At 39.5% G+C, this 25,808-nt stretch overlaps 1 protein-coding gene across 1 annotated transcript in view; it reads right to left on the bottom strand.

The window, feature by feature from the left end:
* Window positions 1-25,526, bottom strand: part of RCOR1 (REST corepressor 1) — a 104,131-nt gene extending 78,605 nt beyond the window's left edge. Inside the window, exons 1-2 of the mRNA XM_072963770.1 lie at window positions 24,964-25,526; window positions 24,809-24,868 (exon numbers count right to left, since the gene is read on the bottom strand). Coding sequence (XP_072819871.1) covers window positions 24,809-24,868; window positions 24,964-25,267 — 364 coding nt within the window. The 5' untranslated portion in view covers window positions 25,268-25,526. The remainder of the gene's footprint in view (window positions 1-24,808; window positions 24,869-24,963) is intronic.
* Between the last annotated feature and the right edge of the window lie 282 nt (window positions 25,527-25,808).

The following is a 25,808-nucleotide window of genomic DNA, read 5'->3' as shown; positions in this document are numbered from 1 at the left end:
TGGATTAAGGTGATTCCAGAGTGCTAGTATAAATAAACCCTCTCAAGAAGATATTGTCCTGGGCCTCAAAATCTTTTATAAACAACTTTGTAAGTCACAACTTTGATATAAAACACATAATTAAGTCCATGAATGACTGAAAAATTGTGCTGAACACTGGAATTTGACACAACATTGTAAAATGATTATAAATCAATAAAAAGTGTTAAAAAAAATTAAAAATGATTTGGCAGAAAACCAGACACATGAGAAAACAATACAACATGAACAAAAGACAGAAGAAATATAAAACAGAAACAGATCCACAAGCGTTCCACATATTAAGAGTTACCAGATTTTAAAATAACTATACTTCCAAAGTTCCAGGAGATAAAAGACGACATATACAATTTTAGTAGAGAACTAGAAACTATTAAAAAAAAAAAAACAAAAACAAATGGAAGCTCTAAAATTAAAAAAAAAAAAAAAAGACTACAGAACTGAAACTAAGAACTCAATGGATGCGTTTAAAAGAAAACTGACACAGGCAAAGTGAGAAAGACAAGTTAGAATAAAATGTCAAATGAAGACCAAAGATACTGAAATTTGAAAAACAAGGGTAGAGACTAAGAGACAGGGATGCAGAACATATACGAAATTGAAATTCCAAGAAGAAATGAAAGAATGTAACAGAAGCAATAACTGAATAACAACTGAGAAGTTTCTAAAATTAATGAAAGTCAGCAAGCCACAGGTTCAGGAAGCCCTAAGAATCCTAAGCAGAGTAAACTTGAAAAAAAAAAAAAAGTACCTTGGAACATCACAATAAAATAGCTAAAACAAAGACAAAGAAAAATATTTAAACCACCTGAAAAAAAAAAAAAGGCAGGTTACAATTATACTACTTTATTAAAGAAGAAAAGAAGCCAAAACACAATGAAATACTTCTGAAGTGCTCAAAGAAAATAACTGTAGCCTAGAATTCTATACCTAGTAAAAGTAACCTTCAAGAATATACCTGAAATAAAAACATTTTCAGATAGATTGATCACTAGCAGGCCTACACTAAAAGTACCACAGGTTACCCTTCAAACAGAAGAAAAATAAACCCAGATAGAAAATTATGAGGTATACAAAGGAACAAAGAGCAACAAAAAGGGTAAATGTGTGACTAAATCCAAATGAAGTAACTGTGTAAGATAATTGTTTCTTATAGGAATTAAAATATATGAAACTTAAGATACAAAACAACAAAGGCATATTGGGAGCACAAGGGGTAACTGAAATGGTCTATGGCCCTTGAATTGCCAGAGCATAAAAGCACTCAGTTTACATCAGACTGAAAAATCAAGGATGTAAATTGTAATCCCCTGGGGAAAGGATTCTGGGAAGACGATGGAGTACGAAGCACCAGAAATCAGCCTCCTCACCTACACATCAACTGCACTGGCAGAATCTGTCTGATGAAACTACTGTGGAACTCGGGAGTCTACTGAAGGCTTACAACTTCCAGAGAAAGGCTTGGCTAGCAAACTGCAGGTTAATTTCAATTTCAGCTCTTAACACAGCAGCAGCTACCCAACCCCCAGACAGCTGTGCACAAGCTCCTGAAGCAGCATGGACACAGCCTACAGGAACCAGGGTACGCAGATGCTATCCTCTACTGAGAAGCTGTGCTCTGATGGCTGACTGCTGCTTCTGATCAGGGAGCTTTAGACCAGAGGCAGCTGGCCATGACTGTTACACCCCCCTGCACTGTAGCAAGCCCCTCCTCCTCCAGCTAAAGTAATTTCCAGAGGATTTAACAGGCTTGACTGTCCCCCTCCTCTTCATTTTTCTCTTTTTCCCCTTTTGGTCAAGAGGCAGACATTGATAAGTAGGCTATTCAAAAGTAACTGTACATACAAGGAAAACTAGAAAGTGACTGCACATGCCCAGGGAAAAAGCAAGCTCAGAAAAGATCTGGGAAGACCTCAGGATGACCCCTGGCATAGAGACAGCCTACACCAAGCAGAAAACCAAAAATAATAACAAACACAGCAAACCCCAGGGGAGGGGGAGAATCTGATTTCCAGACTTACCACATTATTAGATTTAAATGTCCTGTTTTCAACAACAACAACAAAAATCCCAAGGCATAAAAGGAAACTGGAAAGTATGGCCATTCAAAGGAAAAAATTTTCAGCAGATATTGTCCCTTTAAGAAAGACCTGATTGATGGCAGATCTACTAGACAAAAAGTTTAAAACAATGGTCTTAGAGGTGTTCAAAGAACTAAAGGAAAATGTGGAGACAATCAAGAAAACAATGTATGAATAAAATGGAAATATCCATAAAGAGATAGAACGACTAAAAAGAAATCAAAAAGAAATTCTGGAGCTGAAAAGTGCAACAAGTGAAATGAATAATTCACTAGAGGAATTTAAAGGCAGATTTGGGCACACAGGATAAAAATCAGTGAACCTGAAGATAGAACAATGGAAACTACTGTGTCTGAGGAAAAGAAAGAAAAAAAGATCAAAGAAAAGTGACCAGAGCCTAAAGGACCTGTGGGACATCATCAAATGGGCCAACATACGGATTGTGGGCATCCCAGAGAGAGAGAAAAGGACAGAGAGAATATCTGAACAAATAATGGCCAAAAACTCCCCAAATTTGATGAAAGACATAAATATAAACATCCAAGAAACTACATGAACTCCAAGTAAGATGAATCAAAGACCCACACCATGACAATTATAATCAAACTTTGAAAGTCAAAGACAAAGATAAATTCTTGAAAGCAGGAGAGAAATGACTCATCACAGTCAATGGATCCTCAGTAAGATTATAAGCAGATTTCTCATCAGAAACTTTGGAGACCAGAGAAAGTGGTCCAATATATTCAAAGTGCTAAAAGAAAAAAAAAATCAACCAAAAATCCTTCATCTGGCAGAACTGTCCTTTAAATAGCCTTAAAAAGGAAGGAAATTCTGACATATTCTACAACACTGATGAATCTTGAGGACATTATGCAAAATGAATAAACCAGTCTCACACACACACACACACACACACACACAAAACACAAATACTGTATGATTCCACTTATATGAGGTACTTAGAGCAGTCAAACTCAGAGACGGAAGGTAGCATGGCGGTTGTCAGGGCTGAAAGGAGGAAAGAATGGAGAGTGTTTAATGGGGACAGAGTTCCTGTTTTACAAAACGAGAAGAGTTCTGGAGATGGATGGTGGAGATGGTTGCACAATACTATGAGTATCCTTCAACTGTACACTTAAAAATGGTTAAAGATGGTAAATTTTATATTATGGGTATTTTACCACACTACAAAACTTTGGAAAGCAAAATAAAACTAAAAGAAAACTGTAATCTCTAGGATAACAATTATGAGAATAGTATTTCTAAAAAAGAGCATAAAAAGACCAAGCGAAGGAGAGATGTTAGAATAACAACAAACATTCAATCAATGCAAAAGATCAAAGGAACACACAAAACACAGAACAGGTGGGTCAACAAACAGAAAGCTCTGAATCAGTAGATCTAACTACAAATACATCAGTAAATACTTAAATGAACTGTAAACAGTACTAAATGCTCAAGACAAAAGCAAAAATTTGCTTTTAAGATTTGCATAAAAATTTGTCAAGACAGACATGTAAGAATAAAGGCTGAAAGGACAAAGAAGAAAAAAGACACCACACAAACACTAACGAAAAGAAACTGGCATTAACTGTATTGGTATTAGATGGAGGAGCATTAAGGCAAGAAGCACTGCAAGAGATAAAGGAGACACTGCCATGAGGAACTCAAACTTCCACAGGGATCTTTGGAAAGAAAGGCAGCAGAAAGCAGTAGTTGAGTGGTATCATCTAATGGCGCCATATTCACAGTGGGGTGTTTTTAGGGAAGAGGAAAAACTGGTACAGAAGCGGCAATACAGAACAAGGAAGACATCCCGCTTCCAGGCCCAGCGATACGAGCAATGTTTGTGGGAAAAGCAAGTAGCACTTGAGAGGGCTGCAGGGAAACAGTGCCATCAGGAGACAACCAATATGCAGTTAAGAACAAGAATGGAAGGGGAATTCACAAAAGAAACTGAGGATTAGGGGGTTCTGCTCATGCACCTTGAGTTTCAGAAGGTTCGGTATAAAGATTTTAAGAGAAGGTCAGGGCTGGAAGATGAGATTAGAAAAAAACATACAGAGTCTTAGAGATTAGAGTCGACAGAATGAGAGGATGGTCTAGGAATCCCGGCCTTCTCGGTGACTGATCACTAGGAAAAAAGCACATACTGAGATCAATACCAACGGCAGACAGTGACAGAGGAGCTGGCGTGCTGAGGGACGGGAGGGTGCGGGGAGGATCTCGCCAGGAACATCTGAAGTTCCGGGGCTTCCTTAGCTTCTGTCGAAGCCTCTAGGCTGGCAGAGTAGCAATCTCACTCCAGGCACAGGAGCATTTTCTAGATCCCCTGAAAAATGCTGCAACATTTAGCTTAGATTTTAAAGAGCCAATAAATCACTGGTAGCTACCAAGAAGAGGGCTTTCTCAGAGGAAGAAGCAGAGCTGGTTACACTGCCCTCCTCCAAAATCCACCTCAGGAGTTCCTAACTGCCCAAATTCCAGAAGATTTTACAATTGTCTTTAATAATGTTATTAAGCACAATTATTCTAACAAAAGAAAATGTTACTTTTCTACAAACGGTAATGAGGGTAATGACAGTTTACCAGTGTGCCTTTGTATTTCATTCATTTCTTTCAAAAAAATTTTTATTTTGTGCCAATTACATGCTGAACGTTTTAGACTCTGGGGATACCACAGTAAACAAAACAAAGACCTGGGACTTTATGGGGTTTAAATTTTAGAATCAATATTAAACAAATAGGTACATTTATATTATGTTAGCAGGTGCTACGAAAACGGTAGTACAGCAGGGTAAGGGGACTGGAGTACAATGGAGGTTTTCATTTCAAATAGGATGGTCCAAATGTCTCCTGTAAATCACTCTTGCAGAAAATGATTTTAATTAGAAATCAGTCAATCCTCTAAATCTAACTACCAGTTTACAGAAAATACAAAGGGAAAAAGGACATGTTAAAACAGGACAGGGATGTCATCAGCAAATCTAGAAAGAGGGAAACTCAACCAGACCATCTAGTGGTCTTCCACAACTACATAACAAGAAAAATCAAAAAGAAAGGAGGAAATCTATGTATTAAAACTCAGTGTGTGTGCTTTCGGACAAGATGGGAGTAACAGAGATCGAATTTACCCTCCCCTTGAAAAATCCAAATAAACCAACAAACAAAATATATGAAACAATGGTCTTCCAGACAACGGACATCAGTGATCCTTGAAAGATGGGAAACAGAGAGGAGGAGCCCTGCTGCTGTCCCAGCCTCCTGCTCTGAGAGAGCTTCCAGCCATGGAGTCAGGAGACTCAAGTTAGCTTATTTCACCAAAGAAGCTATGGGGATGGCAAATATGCATATTAAAAAAAAAGTTCAGTATCATTTGTCATGAGACGAATGTTAAGTTAAAAGCACAATACGGTACTACCACAGGCGTATCAGAATGTCTAAAATTAAAAACAGCAACCACACCAAGTGTAATATTTTCAGCAAGGTGTAGAACAACTGGTCCTCTCACACTGCTGGTGGAGATGCAAAACTGCAACACCACTTCGGAAAAGTCTGCAGTTTCTAAAAAAAATTAAGTATGCAACTACAATGATTTCATTCCTGAGTATATACCCAAGAAAGAAGGAAATACATGTTCACACACAGCAAATTTACCTGTCATAGCCAAACAATGGAAAAAACTCAAATATCCACCAAGAGGTGAATAAATAACTTCTGGTGTATCCGTACAAGGTACTACTACTCAGCAATAAAAAAGAATAATCAATTGATACACAAAACAATGTGGATGAGTCTTAAAATAATTACGCTGAAAGAAGCCAGACAAGATAGTATATACTTTAAGATTCCATTTACATAAAATTCTAGAAAATGTAGACTAATCTACAGAGACAGAAAGCAGATCAGTGGTTGCTTGGGGGAAAAGGGACAGGTAGGAGGAATTACAAAGAGGCGTGAAGAAACTGGGGCCAGAGGGGTGATGGATATATTCAGTATCTTGACTGTGATGAAAATTTCACAGGTGTATACATGTGTCAAAACCAATCAAATTGTACACTTTAAATATGACAGTTCACTGAACACCAATTACACCTCAATAAAGCTTTTTTTTAATACAACATGTGCCTTATGTTTGAATGCTGATCTAAACAAACCAACTGTTAAAAAGAGTTGACTGGGTTATACTAAGAAACAAGTAGTAATTTATTTAATTGTGAAATCCATGGTTAGGTTTTTCTGTTGTTATTTAAAGACTGAATTTTTTTAGAGTGGGTAATAGGTTTATAGCAAAGTTGAGAGGAAGACAGATTTCCCGTATACCCTGCCCCAACACACGAAAAGCTTCCCCCTTATCAACATCCCCCACCAGAGTGGGACATATGTTACCACCGATGAACCTATATTGACACATTGTAATCACACAAAGTTCATAGTATACTAGGGTTCATTTTTGGGGTTGTGCATTCTATGCGTTTGAACAAATGTATAATGACATGTATATTTTCCCTGCCCTAAAAATCCTCTATGCTCTGCCCAATCATCCTTCCTCCTACTCTAACCCCTGGCAATCACTCATCTTTTTACTGTCTACATAGTTTTGTTTTTTTCCAGAAAATTATATAGTTGGGAGGAATAATACAGTATGAGGCTAGACTGTTTCTAAGTCCTATTTTAGAGATAACATACTTACAGATGGATAGGAGGAAGGTCAAGACAGGCCTCACAGAGAAGGTAACATTTAAGCAAAGATTCAAAAGAAGCAATGGAGGTAAAAGTCAGAAGTAATACAAGAACCAACCTAAGCAGGTCTTATAAGGCCATAGTGAGGTCTTTCACTTTTACCCTAAGTGAAATATGGGCCACTGTGAGGTTCCAAGCAACAGAAAAACACTGCCTTACATTTTAGTACATGGGAGCAGAAGACTTACTAGAAGGCACCCTCAGCAATCCCAGTTACAGATGAGGACGGTCTACAGCAGGAGAGCAGCAGCGAGGCAATGAGAAGCAATGACAGTCTCCCTGCTGGTGCAGTCTGCCGGCAGGAATACAGATGACCCCTGATGATACAGGCAGTTCCCGCCATCCCCAGCAGTGGAGAAGACATAAAAGGTGGTAACTACGTAAAGACAGAGAAGTGCTGTAACAGAGGTAAGAAACAAGGCACAACAGGAAGACAGACAAGGTGGACCCAACTTAGAGGAGAGACGGGAGGAGAGTCCACGATAATCCTCAGTAAATGCTGCCTGAATTACCATGTGCGGGTGTCTCAATTCTCAAATCTGCTATATCCCCTATTGGAGGAGTGGCACACAGTCACCAAGTCACCTAAGCCAGGAACCCAGGGGTTGTTGTCACCTCCCTGTGCCCCACATTAAATCTATCATTAAAGCCAGTCTACTGAAACAGTTCAACAGCTTTCAAACACATAAATGCATCCTCGCTTCCCTCCTGAAGATTCCTCACAGCAGCCCCTCACCAGAACTTACCTCCACACAGGCTAGATGTTCACAGTGCCTACCAAGTGTCTGGCACAGGTGCTCATTTACAAGTTTCTGGATGAATGGGTGGTCTTCTCCACTTTCTGTGAATTCATTCCCACAAGCTCTCCTCATCACAACCACCAATGGTCTTTCCAAACTACAATTACATTCACAGCACTCTCTGGCTTAAAATTCTCCAGTCTTACTCACCAAAGAACAATGATTCTTCAAAGTGGAGCAGTGTAGTTTTAAAATGCATGGTCAATATGACAGATATTATTTCATAAAAATATTACACTATTGCTTTCATAACAGAAACATTAAGGTATGTTATTTTTATGCTTTCTAAGAGATACGAGTCATAAATGGTTATTAAAAATCATTTAATTTTGCACAGCAAAAGAAATCATTGACAAAAACAAAAGGACAACCTACAGAAAGGGAGAAAATATTTGCAAATGATGCAACCAACAAGGAGGTAACATCCAAACTACACAAACAGCTATTATAACTCACTATCGAAAAAACAAGCAACCCAATCATAAAATGGGCAGAAGACCTGGACAGACATTTTTCCAAAGAAGACATACAGATGGCTTACAGGAACATAAAAAGATGCTCAATGTCACTATTAGAGAAATGCACATCAGAACAACAACAAGCTATCACCTCACACCTGTCAGAATGGCCATCATCAAAAAGTCTACAAATAACAAGTGATGGAGAGGATGTGGAGAAAAAGGAACCCTCATACACTGTTGATGGAAAAGTAAACTGGTACAGCCACTGTGGAAAACAGTATGGAGGTTCCTTAAAAACTAAAAATAGAACTACTATATGATCCAGTAATTTCATTCCTGGGTATATATTCAGAAAAAACGAAAACAGTAATTCAAAAAGATACATGAACTTCAATGTTCATAACAGCAGCATTTACAAGTGCAAGACATGGAAGCAATCCAAGTGCCCATCAATAGACAATCTAAGATGTGGGGTAAGAGTGTCTATATGTATATATACGTATGCGTATATACACACAGACACAGAGGAATGAGAAGAAATACTGCCATTTGCAGCAACATGGATAGACCTAGAGAATATCATGCTTAGTGAAATGTCAGACAGATATTGTCTACTATCCTTATATGTGGCATCTAAAAAATAATACAAATGAATGTATATGCAAAACAGAAACAGACTCACAGGCATAGAAAACAAACTCATGGTTACCAAAAGGGAGAGGAAAGAGGGAGGGAAAAATTAGGGGTATGGGATTAAAAGTTACGAACTACTATATATAAAGTAGATAAGCAACAAGGATTTACTGTAGAGCACAGTGAATGTTACCCATTATCTTGTAATAAACAACAGTGGAGAATAATGTGCAAAAATACTGAAGCACTATTCTGTACATCTGAAACTAACACAATATTGTAAATCAACTATATTTCAATGAAAACAAAATAAAATTATTTAAATAACATTTAAAATAAATTCCAAAATGGGAAATGACTGCTAGTAAGTACAGAGTTTTTGGAGGGGAAATGAAATTAGTCAGTGGTAATGGTTTCACAACTCAGAACAAACTAAAAATCACCAAACTACACTTTAAGAGAGTGAGTTTTACAGTATGTGAGTTGTATCTCAACAAGACTATTATTTAAAAACAAAATAAACTCCTTAGCTTGGCACACAATGTATCCACCTCTACAGTCTCACCTTCCACCACTCCTGATCACCTCCCCAAGCTTCAATTATATATCAAACTTCCTCAAAAATGTCACACCCTCTGTAGCCACAGGATATGAACATGTGGCTCCCTCAGCCTGGACAGCTTTCCCTCATCGGAGCCCTTCAAGACCTACCTTAAGGGTCACCTCTGGAAAGCCTTTCCTTCCCATACTCAATTTCTTTTTTTTATTACAATTGTTTTTCACGGTGGTAAAATACACATAACACAAAATTTACCATCTTAACCATTTGTAAGCATGAAATTCAGTGGTGTTAAATACATTCATACTGTTGTGCACTCATCACCATCACCTGTCCCCTAATACCTTTCGTCTTGTAAAACTCATGCTCTATACCTATTAAATAACTCAACATTCTGCCTTCCCCCCAGCCCCTGGCAAACACCATTACAACTTCTGTCTTTATGATTTTGACTATTCTAAGTACCTTATATAAGTGGAATCATACAGTATTTGGCTTTTTATGACTAGTTTATTTCACTCAGCATAATGTCCTCAAGTTTCATCCATGCTGTAACATGTTGTAGAATTAACTTTTCAAAGGCAGAGTATTTCACTGTATGTATATACCATATGCCACATTTTGCTTATCCATTCATTAGTTGATGGACACTTGGGGTTACTTCCATGTTTTAGCTACTGGAAATAATGCTGCTATGAACATGGGTGCCACATCCAATTTCACCCACCTCCCCTCATGCCACCCTGCCCACCCCTAGGCTTTCGGAGCACAGCAGACTTCTATCACATGGCATTTTTCAAACACCAGATTAGGCATTTTATGACTACTGAATATATTAAGTATCCAATAATTAAGTCTAATATACAACTTTATTTTCCATAAGGTGGAAAAGCAAACTTACTAAACTTTAGCCAAAAAAATTTTTTTTTGCTTAAGCAAAGATGGCAAAAATCTTATAATTACTAAATCTGGTTGCTGGACATATAAGATTCATTAATCTTCTACTCTTTTCTATAAGTTTAAATTCTTCATAAGCAAGAAAGCAAACATTAAAGTTTAGGAAAACTATATAAACGTAACAGAGAGAAGTCCAATAATAAAGAGAAAAATTAATGATCTTAGCCACCAGAAGTAATCCATCACTTTCTCACGTGAGTTACTAAAAATACGTACAAAAGTGCAATGTGTAAAAAAGCAAGACAATAAACATCTCATGGGGAAATTACATTCCTAAAACGTAAAAACTGAAAACAACTAATTACAGGGGGACAGTACAGCTCAGTGGTAGAGCGCATGCTTAACATACACAAGATCCTGGGTTCAATCCCCAGTACCTCCACTAAATAAATAAATAAACCTAATTATCTCCCTCCAAAAATTTTTTTAAATCTAATTATACTTCATCTTACTTTTCCAGAGCATAATTCCAATTTCATAAATGTTCTTAAACTGGTGTTTTCCCCTCACAATTAAACAGTCAACCAATGAATGTGTCTTAGTTAAAAGCTGCATGCTTTTAGAATGCCTAATGATTATTAGTTTTGTCTCAACTACATTAAAGTTTGTAGAACTTATTTCAAATCATTGGTATCAACACTTTCACTTTGCTACTGCTACTTGTTGTTAATAAGACAGAAAGTGTGGCTTTAAATTTTTTTCAAGCAGTGAAACTCTTCTTTAAAAATTATCTAGAAACTTAAAATGTAAAACTAAATAAAAGCTCAACTATTCCAGTTTGTACCCTGCTTTAGCAGGGTCAGGGGCCTCACCGCCACCCCTTAACCTCTCTGCTCCACTAACAATGTTGTACAAAACTGGCAACACCATGGAAACTGACCTGTTGCCAAGCAAGCAGAACACCAGCAAGGACTCAAAATGATAGCTCATCAGCTTTATAAAACACTAATTCAGTTTAGAAGCATCAAAATATGGCATTTGAAAGTGCCAGATGTCCAAAAATCTAAAAGACCCTGAGCTGAAAATGACTAGGAAACAACAGAAATTCTGTAAGTGCTTCAAAGGGAACACACACACACACACACACACACACACACTCTCTCTCATTTTATTACATCCCAGCAAGATGGAAGTCCAAGACAGCCCAAGAATGAGATATTCCCTAAACTACACTCTTCTCAGAAGTACATTAATTAGAAGTAATAATTTTTAAATAATCAACTTTTTAAAGAACAGTAGTCTCAAAAAAAAACTATCTAGCTTTGGAAAATTCTGGGCTAGAATCATCAGATTTCAATGGGCAGGTAGTTAGGCTGAGCACTTCATCACAAATACTGAAATGAATACTAGCGATTCAAAAACAGAAAATTTGACATTCCAGTTGCTAAAAGCATTATTATATTTATAGAATGTTTCCATGAACATAAAACCCAAACTTAAAAGTTCAAAAGCCAATAACAAGACAAAGCATCTTCAGAAAGAACGACAAAGCTGGAGGTATCACACACTCTGATTTCAAACCACTCCACAAAGCTACAGTAATCACTACAGTACAGTAACGGCACAAAAACAGGCACAAAGATCAACGGAACAGAATAGAGAGCCCAGAAATAAACCTACATTTACATGGTCAATTAATCCATGACGAAGGATAAAAGAAAATGCAATGGGGAAAAGACAGCCTCTTCAACATATGGTGCTGGAAAAACTGGATGGCTACATCCAAAAGAATCAAACTGGACTACTTTCTGACACTATATACACAAATAAACTCAAAATGGACTAAAGACTTAAATGTAAGAAACCATACAACTCCTAGAAGAAAACACAGGCAGTACACTCTGGTTGCCAGAGGGATGGGGTGGTGGTTGGGTAAAACAGGTGACGGGGATTAAGAGGTACAAACCTCCTGTCATGGCGGCGTATTATAAAGCATAAGGAAATGTTAACTAATATTATAATAATTTTGTATGGGGACAGATAGTTACTAGATTTATCATGGTGATCATTTCATAATGTATGCAAATATCAAATCATTACGTAGTAACCTTGAAACTAACCCAACATTGTACATCAACTATATTTCAATTAAAAAAAAAAAAGCCATGGGGTGGGTATAGTTCAGTGGCAGAGCAAACACTAAGCATGGGCGAGGTCTTGGGTTCAATTCCCAGTACCTTCATTTAAAAAAAAAAAATAATAATTTTTTTAAAGAAATAGAAAAAAATTGGGGGAAAAAAAGCCACAGCAATTTCAAGAAGAAATGAAATAGGTTAGAGGTAAAAGACAACATATAAACACACACTAAAGTTTTCTTTTAAAAAGGGAATATAACCAATCCCTTTACTTATCTTTAAAAAAAAAAAAGAATCTAGACTTTTGCTTCCAGCCAAGATGGTGTGGAATTTACCATGTCATCTTTAACAACTAAAAACCAGACAAAAACACAAACAATTTTCAAGACACTGGCCACCAAGCAACAAAGTACAGTGATTCCCTAAGAGACAGGAAACGAATGAAGTAAATCCTACAACTGCCCCAGTTTAGTGCCTGGAGAGTTTCCAACTGGCAGCACAGGGAGGGGAACCCAGGGAGAGACTTTAGGCAGTCTCCCTGAGTCAAGGAGACATGCTGAGGTCAGGGAAGCCAAGGCTGGAGTCTGTAGGGCAGGACAGCATAGAATAGAGATGTACAGAAAGCCCTCCGGAGATCTGCCACAGGTCCTCCCTGAGAACTCCACATAGTACTGATCAGCACATGCCTGTGAAGAAACTACTCGAGGTGTCTGGATAAAGAAACACTCAAAAGAATAAAAGGGATCGTCCATGAGGCTCACACAGGGCCAAGAAGAGAGTCTGTCCTCAACAGCCAGAGCGGAAAACCTCAGAATTAAGGTTTCAGAGGACTCAGAAGGGTTCTGGCTCAGCAGGGGGAATAATTAGCCCCAGGCTAAACGCTGCTCTAATCCTGCCTAACAAAGCTTAAAAGCAAGATCTGAAATGAACAAACTATTTCTAAGGAACTTAACTATGTTCCAGAACAAAGTTCAAGAATATTTATAGGAATATAAAAATATCCAGCAACCAAAGTAAAATTCATAATCTCTGGCATCCAAACAAAAATTACCAAACAAGCAAAGAAGCAGGAAAAGACAACACATGATGAGGAGAAAAATCAATCAACTGACATCAACTCAGAAATGCACAAGATGATGGGCATCAGAACAATTATAGCTGTATCTCAATGTGTTTGAGAGGAAAGACTGAGTATGTTAGGCAGAGACATGAAATACATATATTTTTTTAAAAGACCCAAATCAAACTTCTACATAGGAAATCTATGTCTGAGATGAAAAATACACTAGATGCAACATATTAAGAGCAGATTAGACACTGCAAAAGAAAAGATCAGCAAACTTAAAGATGTAGCAATAAAAAGTAACCAAAATGAAAGAGAAAAAAAGACTGAACAGAGCATCAGTAAGCAGTGCAAGCTGAGGCAGCCCAATACATGTGTAACTGTGAACATTAAATACGTATAATTTTACGTCAATTTTGCCTCAATAAGGCTGCTTTAAAAACTTAATCTTTTCAAGCAAAGCTAAGCCTTCACAGTATTGATTTTTTTTTTTGGCAGGGGGAGATAATTAGGTTTTAGAGGAGGTACTGGGGATTGAATCCAGGACCTTGTGTATGCTGAGCATGCGCTCTACCACTTGACCTATACCTTTCCCTCGACTTTTTAAGTCTTATATTTTATCTTCAATATAGCCATACATCTGAATCATCCTTTTGGTTTAATTAGGTACCAAACAACCACCTCAAAAAACAAAGCTCCCCTAAGCTTCAATTTCTATTTTGTTTTCAAGACGCCTTATTTTGAATACCTTAATAGCAGTATTTTAAAGAATATTTCACAGAGGAATTCAGTACATAGCCATCATAATATTTATCAGCTGTTCCAATATCACATTTCACCATGCACCTAGATTAAGGGTCCAACACTCTGAACTAATTATAAAAAATTAAGGGGGGAAGGTATAGCTCAGCAGTAGAGCACATGCTTACCATGCACGAGGTCCTGGGTTCATTCCCCAATAATTCCATTGAATGAATAAATAAATAAACAAACAAACAAACCTAATTACCCCCCAACAACAACAAAAATTTTTAAAAATGAAGCTTTCAGTTCATCAGAAACTCCAGATCAGTGCTGTCTGACAGAACTTTCTGGGATAATGGAAATGTTCTATTTTGCACAGTCCAATATAGTAGCCAGTAGCCACACAGAACTACTGAGCATCAGAAATGTGGCTAGTGTGACAGACTGAATTTTTAATTATTTTATTTTAATAAATTTAAGTTACAGATACCTAGTGGCTACATTATTGGACAGCTCAAAACAATTAAAAAGAAAATCGAGATTAAAAATTTTAAGATTAGGATTTTCAATGTAATTTTTAAGTATTTACAGCTTACAATATTATATAATGTTGATTTTTTAACTAAAAAACACCATCAAATCATAAATGCTGAAAAAACTGTATTTTTAAAGCTTAGGTCAAAGGATCATTTCATCTAAACATCTTCCTGTTTTCTTCAACTCCTCATCCGCCACCACAATGCGCCCCCCAGTGCCATCCACAAACTGCCTTCAGCAATGTGTGAGGGACGGGGGAAGTGGGAAATGGGAAGTAACTGTTTCATGGATGTGAGATGTCTCTGTGGTGATGAAAACATCTTGTAACCAGACAAAGTGGGTGGCAGCTGCACATCATTGTAAATGAACTAAATGCCACTGAATTATTCACTTTAAACTGGTTAATTTTATGTTATACAAATTTCACCTAATAAAAAAATTTTAAGAATGTATCCACGATCTCTAATTCAGACAAATTCATTATTAAAAAGGCACAGAAAACAGAGAAAAACCAGCTTTTAAATGCAATTTTAAAGCTCATTTTTCATTGAGTTTCCGTTTCTTAAATAACTGAACTTGGTGCTTAGCTATCAAATGTTCATTACAAAATGCCTATTCAAGGAAAGTCAGCCAATGCAAGCACATGTTCTTATTACACCCAGAACCATGTTCAGCTGTGTCAAGTTAGCAGAAGATAAACTTTAAGACATTTAAACCAAACTGGTAGCTTGAACCATGCTACCACCCTCAAAGAAAGCAGAAGCACATGACACCATGAGCTCCCAGAAGACTTCATGGTCCTTACTCAAAAGACCGGCTAGCTAAGTACTTAAGCTATTCTTCTTACTATCCGGATCTCCCTGTACCCATGCTCAGTCTGAAAGCAGAGTAAGCCCCAAGCCCAGAAGTCTCCAGGCCAATAAAGCAGGATCTATAATCTTCAGTGAGAGTGTGTATGTGTGTACAACGGCACAAAAATATCCTAAGTTCAAGTGAATAAAATGAAATTAACTCCCAAATTTTAAATAACCTTTTCAGACATAAATAAAGCCACCAGGTAGCATAGCTTGGTTACTAGATGAAACTGCTGAAGAAGGATGAGGACCACAGCCAAACTTCAGGAGCAAGGATTCACCCAAGTTTCCTCAGTGGAAGTACTGGAGCAAGCCTTGGGGTTCTGGGCAGACAAAAATAATCCCTAAACTACACTATGATCAAACCAAACATAGCAAACCTCACATCTAAGTCAATCAGAATAAGGCTTGCAATTTAAGTATACTCTGGTCTTTGAAAAACTGAACAAAATTCACTAATAACACCAACAAATATATACTTGGGTTTCTTGGGTGGGCAGGGTTAGTCTGTTTTTTGTTTTTTTGATGGGGGAGGAAGGATGGGAATAATACGCAAGGGATGAAGACCAGTTGCTGAACAATACTAACCAGATACAGGTAAAACCAAGGGTTTTTAAAAATACTCTCTTGGATATTTTAATTTGTGTCTCATTTCATATTTTATTCAAGACACAGTTCTTAAATTCACTCCACAGCTCAAGTCCAATGTGAACCTGTAGAAAAACATACTGCGGGGGTGGATATTTAAATGTTATACTCTATCTGTTAAACTAAAGGGTAGGCAACATAACAGTCTTTCGTAACCTTAAATTATTCAATTGCAAGAAATTGATTCCTCAAAAAAAATTGTATTTTAAGCTCTGAAGATGATTATTTCAACACACCTGTAGGAGTAAACCAACTCATTCCAATTTGTCCCAGTCAACCAAGCCAGATACCTCCCATTTCATTTGTGTTTTCATTGCCAGGAAGAGGAGGAATGTAACTGGACACAAAGCAGGCTCTGGCAATCCTAAACATAAAACTCCACAACACTTGGGACCACATGGAAACAACTAATCAATTGATTTAATAAAGCACTGCTCCTAAGAGTATTTTCTTAAAGAGGATTTCTGGCTGACTCTCCCTGAAATACACTAGATTGAAATGTGACTGTAACTTACAAATAATGGTATCTTGATGTTTTTTCCTTAGTGATATATACAATAATTGTGTATCTGACAACTGACAGCATCTTAGAAAGGGTTACCCTGGGCAGGTTACTATAGTGAACTGTACTGTAACTGTACAGTTACTGAACTGTAACAATAAGCCTCTCGGTACCTCTGTATGGAAAATGGGGATAACAACTTTAACTATCTGATATAATTGTTGTGGTTGCTGTGCTAAATTATTAGTAGACAGAAAGTGTTCAAGCCAGTTTGGCATGCAGCAAGCACTACACCAACCAGGCAATGACAGATCATTCCTTCGAAGGTTTTCCATGAGTGATGACAAGCTGCAGCTCCCCGTCCATACACTTGCCCTCTCCCTCACTACCAGTGACAAATCCATAGACAGCTGAATTCGGTTTTAGTCCACAGCTGACCACTACAGGAACTGAGGTTGTAACTTTAACCTCTAACTAGTATGTTGTTATAACAACATGCTGGACAGAAATTAAGTCAGAGGTTTACAAGTCATCTGGCACTACAGTTTAGGTCAACTGGTTAATAGTACACCAAATGAGCTGAATAAAGTTGAAACATAACTAAAAAAAAGATATGTACATTCTCAGTGACATTCACGTTAGAAACCAGGAGTCCTGGTGACAAACATTACAGGAGCTATGTACCAAGGCCAGTCTTTGAGCAGAAATATACCACACCAGGGATCTATTTTTATTCCTTCCTGCTAAAAGGAACTCAACCCCCCATACTAGAGAGAAAACAAAAAACTCTATATGCAGCCCTAACAAATGATTGGTATCCAAATATATAAAGAACTCACACAAATCAACGAGAAAAAGACCAACACCCTACAGAAAAATAGTAAAAGACATATTCACAGGAGGAACCTGAGTAGCAAAAAAAAAAAAAAAAAACCATAAAAACACACTCAACCTCACCAATACTAAGAAAAATGCCAACATAAACCATAAAACGATAGCATTGAGAAGTCAGTAAATCTGACACCATACTGAAAACTGGGTCAAGAAAAGGAACTAGTGTGCTCTGTCAGTGTCAACGTACTTGCAGGAAAACATCAAAGCAAATGAATATGCACAAATAATTCCATTTACAAAAAGACTTTGACAATAACAAAAGCCTACTGTTTATCATACTTAAGTGCAGAAACATGCTACAGAATTCTGACGGCCTTGAGAGTATGCCACTCAGACCTCCCTCCAAGGAGCGTAACTAATTAGCTGACAGGCCCAGCTGCCCAGCACCTTCAAGAGCCACTGCAGTGCTCACACCAATGTCAGGCCAGTGAGTGGACACAGCAGACACCCTAGAGTAGGGCCGTTTCTGCCCAACGTACTCCAGCCAACAGCCTGCGCTCTGGCTGAGACATCATCCAAGCTGCACTGCAATCCTAGGCTTCTGGAGCCTTCATCAATCATCCTTCCCTGTTTTCCTTCACAAGTGTCACACCTGCATCCAGGCTGAAGGCTCTGCCACCTCATCCTCCCCCTCTCCACTCTACCCTTCACAGGCATTTACCCTAATGAAACTCTTGCACACCTAGTTTCATCCTGCCATCTGCTTCTCAGAGGATGCAAACTATCTACCACAGGAATAACATAAATCAATTTCCAATTAGTGAAGGCAGGAGTGGATCGCTACACCCGAAGCAAATATGTCGTAGTATCAACAGTGTTTCATCACACTGGTGGGTATACAACTGTAGGTATGACTTCCTTTCCTACTTGAATGTCTTTTTTAAATAATCCTATCTTTACAACTCTATCCTACCTTACAATAATTTGTGAATACATTCAAATTATCCTACCTTATGATAATTTGCAAAGATATTCAAACTATCTAGTCACTTCAATTTTAGACATTTAACTCTTTCTTCTGGTTCTGAAATTATGCACACATATTACTGCTCTTCATTGTCACATCAAGTAACAAGACTCTAAAACATCTGAAATAATAGGCGTTCAAAGTTTGGCTTCATAGGCCTCAAGTCTACCTGGAGATTCTCGTAATGATTAGATACTGAAAGACAAATACAAGCCACTCTATCTTACCTTCCTCATCTAGAACACAGAAAGGTTGGATTGGATGGACACTACAATTTATTCTCTCATTACTTTGAGGGAGAGAAAATCCAGAAATTTCAAAGAATTATGTCTACTATGCAGTTTTTACTAAGATGCACATCTATAAGAAATTTGACTAATTTGAAAAAGATAGAGTTTTAGGGTTTACTGTCAACATTTCATTTAAGTGACTTTTTTTTCACCTGTCACCACTAGTGTTTTATTGGGAATGATGGGCAGGTGGGGTCAGAGAGGGTGTTGGCTGCTGTGAAGGAGTAATAAATTACATTTTAATGTCATTTTAAAATATTTATTTCTCTCAAACATTTCAGCAAAACACTTTTTGTCACCTTACACCAACTATTTATTTATTTATTTATTTATTTATTTAGTATATAAATTTTTATTGAAGTATAGTCAGTTTACAATGTTGTATCAATTTCTGGTGTACGGAATAATGCTTCAGTCATACATGAACATACATATATTAGTTTTCACATCCTTACACCAACTTTAAAATATTCTATAAAATCAGCAAGGAGGAGGGTGTAGCTCAGTGGTAGAGCACGTGCTCAGCATGCACAAGGTCCTGGGTTCAATCCCCAGGACCTCCACTAACAAATAAAATATTAATTTAAAAATACATAAAGAAACCTAGTTACCCCCCCCAAAAAAACCCAAAAAATCAACAAGAGATAACATAAAACTCAACCAGAGGTTAGATTAATAAAACTTCCAGAATACAAAACAGAAACAATTATATAATTACAACTATTACCTCTTATTTCTAAGGTCACAAATATTTCCCACAATTGCTATTTAAAGCTGTAGGTATTAACTCAGTCCAGATCACTGAATCAGCATTCAATCCCAATTCCTACCTTATTCAGACTTATCCTGTGCTGCTACAGAAGACGCCCGCCCTCTGCGGAAAGTAAAGTTCTCTATTTTAAATATAAATACCAACTTAACACACACTCCTTAGCAAAGATTACTGTTTTCCATTAGAGCAAGGGGACAAATAGAGCCATTTTTCTTACTTTCACATTATGCACAGAACTTCTAAAGAAAGGCTAAGAAGAAAAGGAGAGCTAAATTATAAATTAATTACAACAATCTATGTAGCAGGGAGTAAAATATTAAAAGTCAAATACACTGGAGGAGACTATAGTAACTTGGACAGAACTTTGATGTGTCATCTCCAAAGACTAGGAAAATTTTTTTTCAACTAAATTGCCCCACAGAATTTTATACCACCAAGGAAAATGGTTTCCTAAGAGTAAACCTAAACTTCTTCACTACAAATGACCTTTAACACTGCTTCTTAAAACAGCTCTGCTCTGCTCAGCCTCAACCAGCTAACCTTTGAGTCACAGTCATCATCCATGGAAGGGAATGCTGTGGCAGAAGGAAGAATCTCACCCGAAAGCATTAAATCCCAAAGACAAGAACTTGAAAGTGTGGAGCAAAAAATTCCCTAACTCAGAACCCAGTTAACGTGCACTTCCCCTGGCCCAGGGATGGAGTCAAGGTCCCTTTTGTACTATCTAGAAACTTCCTAGTCAGGTTTAACTATTCTCTCTGGATCGCAGTGTACTTTTCTGCTATATAAATGTTCTGGGCTAGTTCATTCTTCCAGGAAAGGGTATTTACCTAAATTGTAGCAGGTACATGTAACTTAAAATCAATCATCTTCAAATATCTCAGTGCATGATTCTCACTCAAATCTATGGCTTCCTCACAATCCAGTCTTCCCAGTGCACAAAGGAAGGCCATGCAGGGACCACTACTTGGCAACTTCAGTTCCACAAATGATCATTAGAATAAGATGGCAAAAAATGTTTACTTAGCACTCACCCTGTGCTGGCCATTTTACCTGTATTAGCTCAGTTCATTCCTTCTCTTGAGGGAGGAGTTGCATTGCCTCTATTTCACATAAGAAGGCAAAAATGAAGTGACCTGCCCAGGAGCAACACAGAGTAGTCAAGAGGCACTGCCAAGATCTGAAATCAGGTCTGATGATTCCCACAGCCCAAGCTCTCACTGTCTACTCTACCCTGCTTCTGAAAGAAACCTGAAATTAAAGATGACTATACCTGACATAATCACGGGCCATACGTGATGAAAAGAACCCTGATTCATGAGGGAGGAAACTGAGGCTCCTGAGATAAAATGACACGCTCTGCCCTAAATCACACCCTTCTTTTAGGGGGGGAGGATTAAGTTTACTTACTTACTTACTTACTTACTTACTTACTTATTTATTTATTTATTTATTTATTTATTTATTTATTTATTTATCTATTTATAATAGAAGGGCTGGGAATTGAGCCCAAGACCTCACGCATGTTAAGCATGCACTCTACCACTTGAGCTATGCCCTCCTCCCCTTAAATCACACTCTTAATCCCAGAGACAGGGTATCAATATCCTGACAAGTTTTAGGTGTCTCCCACCACACCACTGAACCCAGCTGACCACTCACAGGATTTACTATTATCCTGACCTCTCATTTGGGTTAGCACTGCCTCAAAGTATGTCCTAAATGACAAATCATTCCCCATAACTTAATGAATTTTAGGATATCAATAAAATTGATTTTTACAATGAAACTAAAGCATAGAAAATCATGTGTTCAGAGAGGAATACAGAACAATCAGTAGAAAGATATGAAAAGCAGGTCAAGACACCTGTTCAGGAAAACTATTCCACATTAAAGCATAACACATTTTATTAACATAAGTCAACTCTGAAGTGACAGCTGAGCCACAAATTTTCAAATCTGATTAAATATACTGGGTTCAAAGTTCCAAATAAAGGTTATCTGTTCAAAGGACCATTACCTCCAAAATATTTACCATTAACATCTCCTCTTTGACAACAGTCTTCATTTTACCTTTAGTGAACTGTGATGCTGAAAACCAACTCGGACAGAAGTTAACAATAACAAAACATGCTTCAGAAAACAAATAACTTCAGTCAACCTTAAAATCGTGTGACTATGTTCCTCTAGCTAGAAGACAACAAAGAAGGAGAGGACTAAACAAATGATCAACGAAATACATGGACTACAGCTTCTTCCTCCACATGCTCATTGGTAGGATCATGGAAACATTCACATTTTTGTACAGAAAAACATTACTTGCTTCAAAATAAAGTATGCTTGGCAGGTGTAGGAAATAACTAACCAGACTGATCAGAGGTAGGCTAGAATAAGCATTCCTCCCTCTTACTTTATTCTCTGATTACTAAACTCTAAAGGAAACAGACAACACAGCGGATGCTATGCCCTTGGCTATGGAAAGACAGTCTGGACACCACATGAGGACAAAGTCTAAGTTAAAGGTGGAGGACTGCATTCTGGTCTTTGCTTTGAAATCTAATTGATTGAACTGTTTCCGTCATTATAAACAGAGATGCTATTTTACCTAAGTTGCGCCAGTCCACTGATCTAGTCTAGGTCTTAATTAGATTTTAAGAACTGAATCAGCATTTTAGGACTACAGTGCTCTATCTGCTGCACCCACTATCTGTGAGGGTGACAGAAATGAATCTTCCTTAGACAGTACAGGGAATATCAGGTGCTTCTAGTTTTAACCATTTGCTTTTAAAGCTCTATGGAGGGTCAAGCTGGTATACTTATATTTCATGAATAAAATATGACTAAAAAAATTAAAATCAACTTCTTCCACTCATACATCTTTACAGAGACAGTTTAAAAAAAAAGTGGCTTCTTGATGAGTTTCCACATTTACCTGTCTGCTCAAATTCTGGTTAAAAAAAAAAAAAAGATGTATTCAGAACTCAGGCAAGCAGAAAGAAAAAGCAGTAACAGTCACAATCTCAGTTCCACTTTACTCCTAACTTGTGCTTATGAAAAGAACCTGTCTTAAGTCTAAAGTCTAAAAAAACTTTATTTTGCCATGAAACAAATATGGTGTATTTCTATTCCAAAATAGAAGTCTCCCCTTCCCTTTGATTTTAAGTTAAACAAGAACACACCTAAAAAAATAAATCAGTAGGAAACAGTAAAGTCCCACGATTTCCAGCCTTATCTAGGAATGTGTCCCCTGCTCAGATTGGCAAAACAGGGTTTGAAATTATTTCATACCAGTTAGATTCCTTTCTAGATTAAAACAAACACAAAATAGGAAATGTTAACACCAGGACCCACTCCACTGGCAGTTAAGACTATGCACAAAATATTTACAGTGTTTTACTTTTCAGAAAGGAGAGTCGCTAGCAAATTTATGTTTGCACCTACTCCATCAAAACTGCAAGGACAGCTCAAAATATGATCTTATTACATTTGCTGTTTCGAAGAGAACAACTCCAAAGAAATGAGGCTCAGTACTAACAATGCAGAGCTAGACATCAACATTTAGAAGAACGTCAGAAATCTAATTCTTGCTGTTGCCATCAAATATGCCCTTTTCCTTAATCACGTGCAACATATTTAAATAACGCGTTCAAAACGAATACAACCAAAGTGTATCCAAAACTGACCAACTTACTAAAAGAATTTTTACAAATTGATTTTTTTCAATATATGGGGGAAACTTGGTGAGAAGGTCTGCTTTGTGTCCTGTGTATTAAAACAAAGATGGACTTGACCTACAAAATGAAGATAGGGTCAACTGTAACCAAAAAACAGTATGCTTCCCCTGGTGGCCAACGAAGGAATGGAGGCTTGCATAGAAGAGAAGAATTGCCTGGTCCATCCTGTCACTCTTACAAACGAGAAGTGACTACCAAAAAAGGAAGATGTGGGGGAAGGGGAAACTATAAAAAAAAACTAACATTAAGTGTAAAGGGAACTTGGTGGTAGGCAAACCTGGATGATTGACCACATATACTTTAAGAGATTTAAATCAACAGACCAAAATCTAGACTGCAAATATGGGAAAGGTCATTTATTTCCGGAGTGCCTAAGAGCTCACTCAGGGATCCCTATGTATTTTCACTTCAAAGAACACCCAGTTTCCTACTTTAATAACAGCTTAAAAGCACTTGCCTTTTTTAAGGACTAGATCCTTGCAATTTTCTGCTGTCATGTTTCCAAGAAAAGGCATTTATGCGTTTATTTTCTCAAATAAACTAGTCATACAATCTACACAGAGAACCACCAGCTCTAAAGCCCTCAGACCAGGACTGTTAACTCCAGTTCTACAAGACTCTCTTTTGAATTTTATTTCTGAAATAAAACCCATGCACGTCCTCTCATTTTCCACATCAACAATCTTTAAAGACAGATTGTATAGATCTTATACAGAGACAGGCTAGAATCTCACTGACGAATTCCTTTGTCTGATTGGATTTTTTCTGGTACTTTAAATTTGCTTCCACACAGAATAGCAACGAGGGTAGCAAATGTTCCATTCTAGGATGTAGGAATTTCTTGGAGGTGGAAGTCATTAGGCTAAAGCCTCTGAAGGTTCTGTTCTTTCACAACCCCTTCCTTCAAAGGAAAAGAAACAAAAAAGAAAAAAAAGAAAAAGAAAGAAAGAGATACAAGCACATTTACAAATAGGTCCTAAAACCAAACTGCCACCAGCAAGCCTCTCTTCGCCGGGCAGGCGCCCTCTGGGAAGCACACTTCTTTTATTAAGTGGTTTCGGGGGCTCGTCATTCTAACGCTCTCGGGATGGGAGGGGAGTCCGGGGCCGGCCGAGGAGGAAGGGCATGGGGGGCAACCTTCAGGAGGGGAGACGCGCGTCCGAGGACGCTCACTCTCCGGCCCGGCCACCCCGACCCCAGCCCGGCACGACTCGTGCGGACGCGGGAGCGCCGGAGCCCCGGGCCAGGTATGGCCGCACCACGCCGCGGGGCGCAGGGGCCGGGGGCGACGGGGCCTTCCCGGGAGCAGTGGCACGTCTGCGGACACGCTCACGAGCGAGGTGTGCGTCCCCTCCTCGCTCTCCCCGCGGACTGCAGGACCCACACACACAAAAAGAAAGTTGTCCGACGGCTCTCCGCCTCCTTGGGCCGCCGGCCGGCCGGGGCGCTACTCACCGGGGTCGAAGTCGGGCACCACCGCCTGGTACTGGGGTCCGACCCGCATACCGCCGCCACCTGCGGGGAAGCAGAGCACGGCGGTCAGTCAGCGGGCGCGCGGGCCGGCGGGCGCGGGGGCGACGCGGGGGCGGCGCGGGGAGGCTGCCACCTACCGTGCTCCTCGTCGCTGGACGAGCCCGAGCTGCCTTCCTCCCAGGAGTTGCTGCTGCTATTGCCATTGGGCGCCGCCGCCGCCAAACTTTTATTCTGCCCATTATTGGGGGCGGCGGCGGCTGAGGCGGAGGCGGCGGCGGCCGAGGCGGGGGCGGCGGCCGAGGAGGCGGCGGCGGCGGCGGCGGCCGAGGCGGCGGCGGCCGAAGCGGCGGCGGCGGCGGCCGAGGCGGCCGCGCTGGCCGCGTTGTTCCTCCCTCGCCGCTTCCCTGAGACCTCGGGGCCCTTCTCCACCATGGCCGGCATCGGCGGGGGCCGGGGCCGGGCGAAAGTGGCGGGGACCCGCGGCTCCTGAGGAGGGGGCGCCGGGCCGGGGGAGGGGGTGCGGGCGGGCGCGGGGCCGGGAGGGCGCGGCCGGAGCCCGCGGGCGCGAGTTGGGGCTGGGGTGATCCTGGCGGGCGGAGCTCGGAGCCGCTTCAAGCCCCCAGCGCCGAGCCGAGCGCAACTTTCGCTCTCATCGCCGCCCGCACTTCACTGGCACTAACTACTCCGGGAGCAGCGAGCGGGAGGGGAGGGGGCGGGGCCTGGGCGAGCGGGGGGAAGCCGCGCGCAGCGCAACCCGACGTGGGGTGGCTCCGCCCTCCGCGCGCTCCCATTGGCTCCTGCGGAATTTGGACGGCGAGCGGCAGCCGGGTTGGCTCCGAGCACCCGTCAGTCTGAGGGAGAGCGGGGAGGGGGAGGCTCCGGGCTTCCGTTGGTCAGGTTCGGTTGACGCGTATCGCCCGCTGTACGTGGTTTGAGGTTTGCAATCTCTCTACGCCCCATGATCCATTTCTCTAGGCAATAG

Source organism: Vicugna pacos, chromosome 6 (genome assembly GCF_048564905.1).
Source record: "Vicugna pacos chromosome 6, VicPac4, whole genome shotgun sequence".
Lineage (NCBI taxonomy): Eukaryota > Metazoa > Chordata > Mammalia > Artiodactyla > Camelidae > Vicugna > Vicugna pacos.
Note: the sequence above shows the minus strand (reverse complement) of the source record. Positions and strands in the feature narration are given on the sequence as shown.